Below are 14036 nucleotides of genomic sequence, written 5' to 3'. Positions count from 1 at the left end.
TCTTTATCGTTTGAATCAGGATTTTCTCTGAATATTGGTCTGATAGCTTTATGAGCCACAGCAAACAAGCAGGATATAAATGGGAGGAGGTGATGAAGAGGAGCACCAGTCATATAAAGTAGCTGGTAGAAGGAGCAAAGGAGGAGCTGTCTTCACATCACTTTATTTGTGCCCATAAAAGGAAAGTTGAGTCGTTTATGATGCAACATGAACAATCTAAGTTAAGCTCCTCTTCCTCCACCCCCCACCCACCCTCATCCCCCTCTCTCTCACTCGGGGCAGAGCCTGATTCCTGTTTATTCTCTGTACCTCTCTCTTCTTGTTTGTCCAGAGTTGGAGCAGCAGGAGGAAGATCAGGAGGTGGGGGATTATCAGAGCCACCAAGCTGAGAGGAGGTTCTAGAGGAGGAACAGTGGCAGGAGGCCAGCAAGGATCAGAACCTGCAGCTTCTGAACTTAGAGGAGAGGATTAGGAAGGAGAAGGGTTTCCCAGGACTCCCCTGCTACTTCCTGAAGACTCCTTAGGGGCTGTGTGCAAACCAGGGAGCGCTGAGAAGAGGAGCAGCATCAGAAGGAGGTGCAGCTGGACATTTATTTGCTGCTGGGCGCTGAGGGGTCTGGGCTGCTGAAACCAGGACCACCACATGGATTTTAAGTCCAACCTCAGAAGTGTCAAAGCCAAGGCAGAGGAGAAGGGGAACCCCTCACAGCAGGTGGACTTCCGAAGCGTGTTGGGGAAGAAGAACACCTCCTCCAGCACATCCAGCTCCTCTAGCACCAATGCCAACAAGCCAGCTGAGACATCCAACAAGAACAGTGGAGACTTCCGCTCCATCCTCGCCAACAAGAAGAAACCCACAAGCCCTGAGAAGAATGGAGGAAAGGTCAACAACTGTGTGGATGGAGAAGTTCAGGAGATGAGTGAAGGGGAAGCAGGAGGTGGAGGATTGGACTTCATGGAGAAGCTAAACGACCTGGCAGTTTTGGACGGTCAGCGGCTCCGGCTGCAGTGTCGCCTCACCCCCCCTGCTGCTGATGTCACAGTCACCTGGACGCTGGATGGGAAGACCATTAAACCGTCCAAGTTCATCGTCCTCGCCAACGAAGGTCAGAGGTCTCTCTTTCACACACACACACACACACACACACACACACACACACACACACACACACACACACACACACACACACACACACACATATATATATATATATATATATATATATATATATATATACATACACACACACATACACACACACACACATACGCACACACACACACATATATACATATAAATGCACACACACACATATAAACACACACAACCACACACATTTACTCAGAGACACAAAATAAACCTTGTCTGGTGTGGCCCTCAGTGGGGCCCCTGGGATCCTGGGCCCCCACCTCCAAACACAGGCCTGTAGTTCCTCCAATGAAAAATAAAACATTTCTAACCTAGAGAAGTCGAGGAGCTGTGTGTTTTCTTGTTGCCAGCAGGAGGTGCTCTTCTCCTTTTCTTCTTCTGTGGTGCTTCTGGGTGAGGAAAGTATTTCCAGCCACTGGAGACTCGGCGTTCTGGGAGGAATGTTTGTGGTGATCAGGCTGGTGTGCGTGTGTGTGTGTGTGCGCCCGCGTGCGTGCGTGTGTGTGTGTGTGTTTGTGTGTGTGTGTGTGTGTGTGTGTGTGTGTGTGTGTGTGTGTGTGTGTGTGTGTGTGTGTGTGTGTGTGTGTGTGCGCGCGCGTGCGCACACATGCCAGCAAGATTCCAGAACCATCCTGGAGCCTGCTCAGATGTTTCCTCCATCGGAATACGTGCTATTGAGACCCAAACCAAACAGAACCAGACCATCTGAGTCCGCCCTGCTGGTCTTAACTCTTCCTCCCAGGTTCTGATGGTGTGGTTCTGTTTCTCAGGTGGACTCTGTTCTCTGACCATTGACAAAGCCCTACCAGAGGATGAAGGCCTGTACAAGTGTAGTGCTGAGAGCCCAGCAGGCAGAACCGAGTGTTCTTGCATGGTTCTGGTAGACGGTAAGGACTTTCTTCTCATACACCTTATCCTCAATTAGAAATCCAGTACAGACCAGGTTCTTACAGATCTAAAGCTTCTAATCATGAGCAATGAAATGTTTTAATCAGCTTCTGTTTGGTGCATGAGGACAAACCCGTCCCCCGTGTCCACCCTCTCAAGGAAACTGGTTCTGGAGCTACAGTCATGTGTGGAGGTTAATCCCAGGTGTTCTGTCTGTGATAAATGACCCGCACTTGTAAAGTGCCTTTCAGAGTCAGAGGACTTCAGAGCTCTTGACACTACAGTGTAAAGATCAATCATCCATTCACCCCCTGGTGGTGATAAGCTACGATGTAGCCACAGCTGCCCTGGGGCGCATTGACAGAGGCGAGGCTGCTGAGGACAGGTGCCACCGGTCCCTCCGACCACCTCCAGCAGGCAAGGGCGATTAAGTTTCTTGTCCAAGGACACAACAGCAGAATTTCCTGTCTGGGGCCGGGATCAAACCTGCAACCTTCTGATTACTGGACAACCCGCTCTGCCTCCGGAGCTGCTGCTGCCCAAATGTACCTGACCCGTTTGGCCTTTTCCACCAGTGATGAGCCCGTGGGAAGGGGTACCCACATCTCCTCTTCTGGCTGTGCCTGACTGCTCTCATGGGTGAAAGCCCAGCCACCAGGCCCCCACCAACGTGCCCCACCTCCAGGCCCTCCAGAGGGGCCCCAGTGACCTGCGTCCGGGCGAATAAACATGGTATCCATTTGGGCTGGACTTCATCTGGTCCCTCACCTCGGACCTGTTTCGTAAATGGGTGACCCTACCAGAAGCACAAAGCCTCAGACAGCTTAGCTCCTAGGATCCCTCAAAGCCCTCCAGAACTGGGAGGAGCCTATTCAGTTTATTTCTGCAGCGCCAGACCACAACAAGGCCCTGTACAAAGTAAACGTTCCAATGAGTTCAATTCATTATGCCAATTGTGTGTGTGTGTGTGTGTGTGTGTGTGTGTGTGTGTGTGTGTGTGTGTGTGTGTGTGTGTGTGTGTGTGTGTGTGTGTGTGTGTGTGTGTGTGTGTGTGTGTGTGTGTGTGTGTGTGTGTGTGTGTGTGTGTGCGCGCGTGTGCGTGCGTGTGTGTTGTGAAGATCCAACAGAAAACTCTCCAACGGACAAGAAGACCAAGAAGGCAGCTCCGACCTCAGAGAGTGAGTTTCCAAAATATGCAGCAGACTTTTGGCCCAATAAGGAGCTGCAGACTGGGACAACTGGTTCTCTCTCTCTCTCTCTCTCTCTCTCTCTCTCTCTCTCTCTCTCTCTCTCTCTCTCTCTCTCTCTCTCTCTCTCTCTCTCTCTCTCTCTCTCTCTCTCTCTCTCTCTCTCTCTCTCTCTCTCTCTCTCTCTCTCTCTCTCTCTCACACACACACACACACACACACACACACACACACACACACACACACACACACACACACACACACACACACACACACACACACACACACACACACACACACACACACACACACACACACACACACACACACAGAGGATTATTGACCCTGTTTTCTCCTCTGAACCACGTCTCATACATCCGGGTCTGGATGCTGGTGTGACAGATGCTCCACACCTTGAACCCGCCACACATTTATAATATATTATATTTATGTTGTATGGATGGAGGACCCTCTTGAAAACAAGATGTTTCATCTCAAGAGGTTTTTATCCTTTGTCCTTTTTGTCCTTTTACTTGTCCTCTCCTTAACATGAGAGAATAAAATAAATAAAGACAGAAAGATTCTGGATGAGATGTACCCTCCGACCAGGAAGTGGTGAGAGCTCCTCTGAGCAGCGTCTGGACCAGACAGAGCTGCTTTCTCTGGCCCCTGGGGGTGGATTTGGTTCAGCAACCACTCTTCCACTGCCTTTGTTCTTTCTTGGGTAAAAAATACGGTGTTGATGTTTTAGCTCCACAAATAACACAAGCCTGGAGGAGTTCTGCTGTGTGGTGGAGTTGCTGATGCTAACGGTTAGTTTATACCATTCGAGAGGTTCTCCCCGTTGTCTCGATGAATGTTTGGTGACAGTGTGATGTACAGGGAGTGCAGAATTATTAGGCAAGTTGTATTTTTGAGGAATAATTTTATTATTGAACAACAACCCTGTCAAGTCCTTCTTTTGACCCATTTTGCCAAAGGAAAGGAAGTTGCCTAATAATTATGCACACCTGGTATAGGGTGTTGATGTCATTAGACCACACCCCTTCTCATTACAGAGATGCACATCACCTAATATGATTAATTGGTAGTAGGCGGTCGAGCCTGTACAGCTTGGAGTAAGACAACATGCATGAAGGGGATGATGTGGACAAAATACTCATTAATAATTCTGCCCTTCCTGTAGACCTGACAGGCCGCTCATCAGAAACAGAACTTTCTGGTGATGAGTGTCTACACATCTAGCATTTTGAGTCTGTTCCATTTGGACCGGTTCTGCTGGACTAAAATAAAGAATGGGACTTAGGTTAGGTGGGTTGCACCTCTTAGTAGCAACAAGACACCCATATAAAACCCAAGCTGGAACAGGGTCATCATGGGTCCAGGGCCCTCTACCAGGATGCCTCTAATCCCCCAGGCAGTGGGCTCTAGCCTGGATCATCTGACTGCACTTTGTTGACCTTTGACCCTGTTTGTGTTTGGTCAGACAACAGCTAGTTTAGGGTAGATTATGGTTCATGCAGGAATAGTTCTGGTTCCGAAGCAGCCAGAGGTTCTGCTGAGACCCTGATTGAGGCAACTTCTGGTTCTGCTGGAGCGTTAAACTGAAAACCCACCAGAACCAGAACCAAAGACAAACTTCCATCTGATTTCATCTGTACTTCTCCTGCAGAAAACATAACAAATGCATGAAGTATTTCCTGCACGAGAAGGAGTTATTTATAGAATATCCTTATATGGTCATGAGAGACGCTTCTGAGCCCTTTAACATTCCTGCTCTGTCCTCGTTTGCTTCTGTCTGCCCCATATAACAATCAGAACCACGGGGAAGACCAACATCTGGACACTTCAGCACTTGCTCCTTCATACAGGAGGAGACCTGAAGGTCTGACCTCAGTGTGGCATGAGGAGGAGTTCTTCTCCCCTTAGAGGAGTCCTCCAGGAGAAAACTAAAGCCTCAAACGGGTCAGAAAGGATCTAGAAATCACAAAACGATGAGAACTCACATTCCTCCACCAGCTGTGTGATGTCAAAGTATAACAGAACCTTCATCATCTATTCGAGGATGCTGTAGGACAGGTTTGAGTTTCCTCTGAGCCTCCTCAGGTCCAGAACAATGGTGTGGAGGTCTTTCATGAGTTTGTTCCTGAAGATTCAGGGAGAATGAACAAGGTTAGAAAGTGTCTCCAGAAAGTGTTGATTTGAAGAGAAGTAACTTGTGTTTAATATCCACTGGTTTAGGGAGATCTTTAAAGCAGCCATCAGTGACATGAAGGTCAGACTAAAAATTCTCAACTACAGAATCAAAGCAACCTTTCTAAACCCTGCGTCTCAGAGAAAGTGGTCATTAGCGATCTTCTTCCAGGGGAGGCAGGTTCCAGATCCCCGCTTCATGGGGAGGAGAAAAGTGTGACGATGCACTTGCTTTCTGTGGAGGGTTCTGCAGGTCTTTAGTTGACCATCTGAGAAGTTACATCTGAGGCAACCATGAACTGCTTTGGCTGTATTTCTTCTGAGGAGATAACATTATGACATGGAACAAAGCCCCAGCCCCTTTAGAACCACCTGAAGGAGAGGCCAGAGACGCTCCAGCGCTAAAGATGTCTGCTTTGTCTTTTGTTCTTCTGCAAGGGTCTATAAATAAATTGGTGGAAGTAAAGGCTCACAGAAGAAACTTTTTGGAAAGAATGACACCTCGATGGTGTCAACAGTAACATGTTATCACATATTATGCCCTTTATTGCTCTGGAAGGTGTAAAATAACATGAAACAGGTTCTTTACTGAGACGGTCCCCAAAGGTGGAACCGAGGGACAGACCATGTCTCTGAAGGTCAGAATGGGACCAGAGCTCTTCTCACGCCTCTGCTTTGTGGTTCCATCAGGTGAAGCAAGAATAGAAGCCGACTCCAAAGACTCCTCCCAAACAAGGTGACCCCATAACAACACAAAACAACACACTTTAACACACACTGACACACACTGTGTGTGTAGCTCTGCCTCCTCAGATCCTGCAGTTCCCTGAAGACATGAAGATCCTAGCAGGAGAGAAGGTGCAGATTCTCTGCAGGTTCTCTGGAGCTTTGCCCATCACCTGCACCTGGTTGAAGTTCAGGAAACCGGTGAGACACACACACACACACACACACACACACACACACACACACACACACACACACACACACACACACACACACACACACACACACACACACACACACACACACACACACACACACACACACACACACACACACACACACACACACACACACACACACACACACACACACACACACACACACACACACACACACACACACACACACACACACACACACACACACACACACACACACACACACAGACTAGTGTTTCTATGGTTACATTGTGATTTCTATTTGGTGAGAGATAAACTTTATTGTATTTATCCTAGTGAATCTATAATTAAACGGATAAACTAGTAGTAGCACATTCAACGTCAAGGAGAATAAAATGTTGTTACCAGGAGAGGGAGAATGTTTAAGTGGTTAGCAGCAGTGTGCTAGCCGATGGCCCCCTCTATGAGAGCACCACAGCTCAGCAGAACATCATTGTAGCTTCTGCTCCCTGATTGTGTGTGCTGCGGTTCTGGTCCAGATCCAGGAAGGCGTGGCTGACATCTCCATAGAAAGCAGCGACAGCAGCAGCAAGCTGACCATCAGCAGCGGGCAGCAGGAGCACTGTGGCTGCTACACGGTGGAGCTGAGGAACGGCTTCGGCCTCCGCCAGGCAGCCCTCAACCTTACCATCGTTGGTAGGACCGTCCTGCCACAGCTGGCTGCCCCCCCACCCCACACACACGGACTAACACTTGCTATGATTATCTTCAGACAAACCGGACCCCCCAGCCAAGGTCCCTGCCGCCTCAGACGTACGGCGGTCCAGTCTGACGTTGTCGTGGTACGGACCGACCTATGATGGCGGCAGCGCCGTGCAGTCCTATCAGCTGGAGATATGGGACTCTGTGGAGCAGCAGTGGAAACATCTGGTGTCCTGCAACAGCACCTCCTACAATGTCCAGGTTGGTTCCTGCCCTCCAACTGGATTCTGCATTATGAGAACAATTACAACGTCCACCACCAGGAAGGTCCCCAAACAAGAAAACACAAGAACAGCATTACATACAAAGTCCTGGCAGAACATGTGGGGTAGACTGGGCTGGTCAGAACCACACCTGTTACAGCTAGTTTGGAATTTGATCAGACGATGACTTCAGAAGATTAACAGCACGTCTTTGTCTCTAGGACCTTCTACCAGAACGCCAGTACAAGTTTCGTGTTCGGGCACAAAACATCTACGGGATCGGAGAGCCGAGTGCCGAGTCTGAACCTGTAACCGTGGGGCTGGTGGGAGATGATGGTGAGACAATAATTGCCTGAGACCATCAGGAGGAGTTCCACAAAGGTGTTGTAACCTCTAACCCAGTAGCCTAATGACGTATGCGACCTGGATATGGACCAGTTAGGAGGTCAACTGAGTAAGAAGCTCGATTAGAAGTCCTAAAGTCTGCTGTGGTCCTGCTTGTGGACAAAAGCTTCAGGAGTTTAAACTGTTTCAGGAAGTAGAAGTTTGTTGGGTCTTTTTTTTTCATTCGCTAACAACAACTCAGCCAAACTTCTAACGATCCAGACACGCACCTATAAGACACGCGTGGAAACACCTTCTGTTAGTTATGGACTACCTTTCCTTTCAAAATTCAACACCTTACGTGTCTTCCGTTGGTGGGGATCAGCCAGTCAGCCCAGGAGCAGCAGCTGTCAGAGTACTGGCAGATGTTGGGATCACAAAAACCACACACATTCTGAGTTTCACAGGTAAAAACAGGCAAGTCAGCACTTCCGCTCTGATTTCAGGGTCGGAACTCTGTATCCACGTTGAGTTCAGCCTGGTCTGGTCTGATCATCTCAGCTGCTTAGATCTTCAGAGTGGTTTGTTCAACTGATGAGTTGCTTTTGGAGACGGGGTTGGAGGTGTCTGTGGTTCATTCAGGGAAATGTAATCCTGTGGTTTCAGACCCACTCAGAGACTGCTTGGACCTAATCGTGGGGCGTTGTTAGGCCCACTCAGAACAATCTGTACTGGACCTGAGCCACTTCAACCCAACTAGGCTCTGACAATCAGAGTAGAGTCATGAACCAGAACTAAAATAACTGACTGGACTAACTTTAGTGCTGTTTGGGTTCATCTGACAGAAAACCAGGAGGATGCAGAGGCTGAGGAGGAGGATGAAGGTAGTTCCTGTTTACATGCACTGTGTTCAGATACACAAAACACCAGATAACACAACAACACAACATCTGTGTGTCAGACCCAGACAAGCAGCCAGACTACAGAGAAGTGACCATCAGGACCGACATGAAGGTGAAGGAGCTGTACGATGTGGAGGAACGGCTGGGAACGTAAGGCTCCGCCCACTCTTTCTACTCACCCAGAGGTCAGTGAACACACTCTAAAGTTTATATCATGTTTTCGTTACAGGGGAAAGTTTGGTCAGGTCTTCAAGCTGGTAGAAAAAGCCACAAAGAAGGTCTGGGCTGGGAAGTTTATCAAGGCATACTCAGCAAAGGAGAAGGAGAACGTTCGGCAGGAGATCAGCATCATGAACAACCTCCACCATCCCAAACTGGTCCAATGTGTTGACGCCTTTGAGGGCAAGTCGGACATCGTCATGGTCCTGGAGATGTAGGTGTTGATGTTCAGACGGGAGTGGAGAACTCCAGCTGATTGTTAGGAAACATCTCATCTGTTCCTGGTTCTGTTGTTGAGCAGTTACGGTTACCCCCAAATTCCACTACCTCCGCTCCGCTCCGGTCCGCCCCCGCCTTCCGCAGCCGCTCGCTTCCGAACTCAATTTTACTGGTACCCGCTCTACAATGGCTCAGCTCCGGTGCGGAGACCTGAGGTGGGCAAACAAGCATGCGCGGGATTTTCGAGATCTTGCGATACAGTCCGAGCAATAAACGCAGAAGTTAGATCCAAACACCCGTTGTGTGGGAGAAGCATCGAAATGAACTGTTTAATCTGCCCATCATTTGTGTTGAGAGATCAGCAACAAAGTGTGACTACTTTGATAGTAGAAACTGTATTTATGGCTTACTTTTGTGCATTTAAACTTCAGCCGCCATTGATAGTTGTTAAAAGTTGTTAAACCTGTGCATATGAAACAAAAAACGCCTTTTGTTTATCCATTTATTGTGAAAAACGGAAGTTGTGCTTGCTCCTTTTCCTGTTGGGCGTTTGTGTTTTCTGTCCATTTCCTGCGGAGGTGCTCCGGCGTCCGGCGAAAATAGGATTGATTCTATTTTTGCCGGACGCCGGAACAGAGGGCGGCGCACTGCCGGAGCACAACCGCAGTAGTGGAATTGCTCTGATTGACTACAACGGGACCGATTTTGCTCCGGCGTTCGTGTCGGAGCGGAGGTAGTGGAATTTGGGGGTTAGGGTCTGTTCTGCTGAGAGGGGTTCTTGAAGAGTCCAGGAACAGGAGAACTGTTTATCGTTTCTGTCCATCTGAGGCCTGAGTGAGGTTTAAACACGTGTTCTGATGGTCTTGTGTTGGTTCAGGATCTCAGGCGGTGAGCTGTTTGAGCGGATCATCGATGAGGACTTTGAGCTAACGGAGAGGGAGGTAATCAAGTACATGCTGCAGATCATCGATGGTGTCAACTTCATCCACAAACAGGGAATCGTGCACCTGGACCTGAAACCAGAGAACATCATGTGTGTCAACAAAACTGGCAGCAAGATCAAACTCATCGACTTTGGCCTCGCCAGACGACTAGGTAGCTCCACCTGGAGCCTATCTATTCTAATCAGTTTATTTATAAAGTGCCAAATCAGGACCAGAGTCGTCTCAAGGGTTAGGGTTAGTGAACAACCCAACACAGGTCAGGTCATTAAGGCAATCAGTAAAAAGTTTCCTATATAAGTTACCCAGCAGGTCGCATCGAGTCACTGGCTAGTGCCAGTCTTTACAGCAATCCCCAATCAGCTGACGCAAACAAACCGGTCACTGAAACCTAAGCCTAGTTAATGTGTCTGCGTCGGTACGGAGACACACAACGCCATTATCTGTCGATGCGAGGGCTCTCCAGCAGGCTCTCGAGGACAGACGGGGTCAAGCCCACATTTCTAAACATCCTTGTGATTGGTCAGGATGCTACTTCCTTTAAATTCTTTAACTGCACCGCCATTACACCCTGACAAAACTAAAGAGAGCTCACCTTATCCAGCAGCAGACATGGAGCAGCTTGAAGAATACCTCCTGGAAAAACTATAAAATATGAAGGCTTATTTGCCCGTGACTGGAAGATAAACGGACAGGAAACAGGTTTGGAGGTGGTGAGTGCTTGAAGAGGTGGAGGAGAAGGAGGGACAAAATTGTCTGTGATAAAAAGTCTCTGAAATTCAAATAACACAATATAGTAAATGCACTATCGGATACATGGCAGGATACAACAGAAAAGCACAGCGCCCTCTGTTGTCCTGGTGAGGACTTGCCTTGCAACACTTCCAGGAGACCTTGAATGTATCCTAATCGTTCTGCAGGCCAAGCAAGGCTGGAATAGACAAACCTGGTTGGAGCTGAATTATTTATTTCTACAGGTGACTTCAGACTGTATTTCTGAAGTTACCTGGTTTTTGCCATGTCTCGACAAGACAGAGAGAGTCTAAGTGATGGTCATCGATGAGTTCAGATGTTAAAGGGCCCTTACTAGACAGGGAACGAACATTCAATAGACCTGTTGTCACACAACACTCTCCAATTCTTGTTGGAGTGTGGTGTGACAGACCTCTTTGCACAGAATAGCTGATTGTTGGAGTACCCTGACTCCTAGAGATGGGAGGCCCGGGTGGACCATCCAGCAATGCAGCGCGAGCAGGGCAGGGCCCTAGATACGGCTGCACCCGTTAATACACCTGGGAACAGTGTTGTGGGGCTGTGTGGAGTCGAGGGACGCTCAGAGCAATATCCTTAACGGGCCGCGGTTGCAGTGGAGGTAGAAACCCAGCCAGCAATGGAGGTGAAGTACCAAATAGCAGTAGAGATTGAGGCCCAGCTTGTTCTCTACCAGCAGGAAGAGAACAAGCTGGGAAACTCAGGTGTTTTAAGTTCATCTGTAGCTGTGGCTAGACTATGAGTCTCGCAGTAAAACAACATCTGCCTGCAGTCTATGAGGCTGGTCAGAAATCCAGCCTCTTCTCTCTGGAGCCAGCTCCATGTGCGTTCCTTGAGACAAACCTTAGTGCACCTGTAGATGTGTGTGAGTAGTTGGTGCATGTCGCCCTCATGTGAATCAGATAGAATAAACAGATAAATGCTTAAATTAATCTGATTGTAATAATAAAGAAGATTATTATAAAAGGAGACAAATAACAAATACAGCTCCTCCTCCGGCCTTATGGGTTCTTCTTCTCTGGTGACAGAAACTGCAGGAACCCTGAAGGTTCTGTTTGGAACTCCGGAGTTCGTGGCTCCAGAGGTGATAAACTACGAGGCCATCAGTTACCCCACTGACATGTGGAGCATCGGGGTCATCTGCTACATCCTGTGAGTTTACAGCAGCTGTTTTGGGTCGGAGCAGCCCGGTTGGTCCTACTTGACCTGAGTTTGGATTTCTCCCCCCAGGCTGAGCGGTCTGTCGCCCTTCATGGGCGACAGCGACAACGAGACTCTGGCCAACGTCACCTCAGCCACCTGGGACTTTGAGGACGAAGCTTTTGATGAAATCTCTGAGAACGCCAAAGACTTCATCACCAACCTGCTGAAGAAAGACATGAAGTAAGGAGGTGACCCCTGACCTCTAGACTGTGCTCTAGTGTAAAAACGGGTCGGTTCAGTGACTGTTTCAGAGGTGATGTGTACCTGTTGGTTCCTCAGGGCCCGGCTCACCTGTGCTCATTGTTTCGAACACCCCTGGCTGAAGCAGGACACAAACACCATGAAGACCACCAAGCTCTCCAAGGAGAGGATGAAGAAGTATATCCTGAGAAGGAAGTGGCAGGTAAACATCAAGCCCAACTCAGCGGAACCATATTGGTGTCAGAATCTTCTCTGTGTTGGGTTCGGCTGAGGTAACGGGTTTGTGCTGTGACAGAAAACGGGTCACGCTGTCCGAGCCATCGGCAGACTCTCATCCATGGCCATGATGGCTGGAGTCAGCGCCAAGAAGGGCTCCCCAACTGAAGGTACCAAACACCACTGCAGAACCAGTCCCATACCAGTCCAGAACCAGCAGCCAGTAACATATTGTGTGCTCAGAGGACAACCAGTTCCTGGAGTGTCTGGAGTACGAGCAGAAAGTGGAGAGTAAGCCCAGCTTCAGCAAGGTCATCAAAGACGTGGAGGTGGTGGAGGGCAGCGCCGCTCGCTTTGACTGCAAGATAGAAGGTACCGGATCAGATTTGAACCAGAACCTGACCCGATCTCATTTAACTGGTCTGTTAAAACCTCCAGATTGGGGTTTACATGTTCTACTTTAGCTGATCGGCGAATCAGGTGCTTTTTTCGGTACCAGGTCCAATAGCGAAGCCCAGACCTCCTTCTCCCACTGGCTCTCTGGATCCTCCTTGGGGATCCCAAAATGTTCCTGAACCAGAGAGGATTCACAGTTCTGGGCTCTTCTCCCAGTAGGATGTGTCCTAAAAACCTGCAGGACCAGATCTTTTCTGGGCACTGAAGGGAGGTGTCCGGATCAGAACCACACCATCTGATGAAATAAGGGCTGTGGGCGAAACCAGGTTCCTGCCTCTGATGGGAGGTGTTTGTTATGCAGGTTACCCAGATCCAGAGGTGGTGTGGTACAAAGACGAGCAGCCCATCAAAGAGACACGACACTTCCAGATCGACTACGATGAGGACGGAAACTGCAGCCTGATCATTTCTGAGGTCAGAGGTCAAATCTTGTCTGATGAAAGAAGTCAGACTCAGAAATATAACCTTGATTATATTAAATCTGATGTCTGGCTGTTTAGATCAGATGAGCTCATCACGTTTGGTTTGACTCTGCAGGTTTCAGGAGACGATGATGCTAAATACATGGTGAAGGCCGTCAACAGTCTGGGAGAGGCCACGTGCACCGCCGAACTGCTGGTGGAGGTGATGGCTGAGGAGGAGGAGGAGGAGGAGGAGGAGGAGTAGAAATGTGCTGCTGCTCCCTTCAGAATCTATCCATAAACACGTTTATCTCATAAATAACAGGCTGTGATTGGAGAAACAGGTGGCAGCGTTTCACACATCTGAATCAGTCAGAGAGCACAATGAGCACCTGCAGAGCGGTCCAAAAGACCTGGAGCTTCTGGTTCCGGATCACTACGTCACCCTGGTTCAGAACCTCCAAAAGTCCAACAGGATTAAGCTGTCTTCATCTTTGTTCAAGCGATGAGTCTGAGCGATGACTAGTCCAGTCCTGCACCAGACTTTAAGTCCCGCCCCCTTCCTGTCCAGTCCTTTACCAGGCCATTTAGGCCCTGCCCCCACCTGTTCAGTCCTGCACAGGCCTGTGTTAGGACCAGCTGATGGTCCTGTAGCCCACTCACCAAGGTGGAGTGAGCAGAACCTTCACTGACACCACATCAGCCCCATCAGGAGGAAATGTGGGGATTAACTTCTAAATTAAAACTAAAAATCTGAAGTTTTCCTCTTTTTTAGCATTGAAACTAAATTCTAAATAAACTGAACATTTTAGGTGCAGATCATCAGCAGAACTCCAACAACTTCCTTCAAACCTTCACAATAAGAGTCTCAAACACACACAAATACCTCAAATCC

The 14036-nt window shown here is 48.7% G+C and overlaps 1 protein-coding gene across 1 annotated transcript; it reads left to right on the top strand.

The window, feature by feature from the left end:
• The first annotated feature begins 414 nt into the window (after nt 1–414).
• On the top strand, nt 415–13639 carry mylkb (myosin light chain kinase b). The gene is made up of 20 exons (XM_070553000.1): nt 415–1106; nt 1921–2037; nt 3157–3216; nt 5378–5397; nt 6127–6154; nt 6218–6345; nt 6863–7019; nt 7096–7286; nt 7510–7624; nt 8458–8496; nt 8574–8664; nt 8744–8947; nt 9830–10047; nt 11693–11816; nt 11895–12047; nt 12147–12270; nt 12364–12454; nt 12528–12656; nt 13042–13154; nt 13278–13639. The coding sequence occupies exons 1-20, from the start codon at nt 644–646 to the stop codon at nt 13404–13406; spliced, it is 2694 nt and encodes an 897-aa protein (XP_070409101.1). The 5' UTR covers nt 415–643; the 3' UTR covers nt 13407–13639.
• Nucleotides 13640–14036: the final 397 nt, after the last annotated feature.

This window comes from Nothobranchius furzeri, chromosome 7 (genome assembly GCF_043380555.1).
Source record: "Nothobranchius furzeri strain GRZ-AD chromosome 7, NfurGRZ-RIMD1, whole genome shotgun sequence".
In the NCBI taxonomy this organism is placed as follows: domain Eukaryota; kingdom Metazoa; phylum Chordata; class Actinopteri; order Cyprinodontiformes; family Nothobranchiidae; genus Nothobranchius; species Nothobranchius furzeri.
This window is presented reverse-complemented; position numbering and strand designations above follow the sequence as displayed.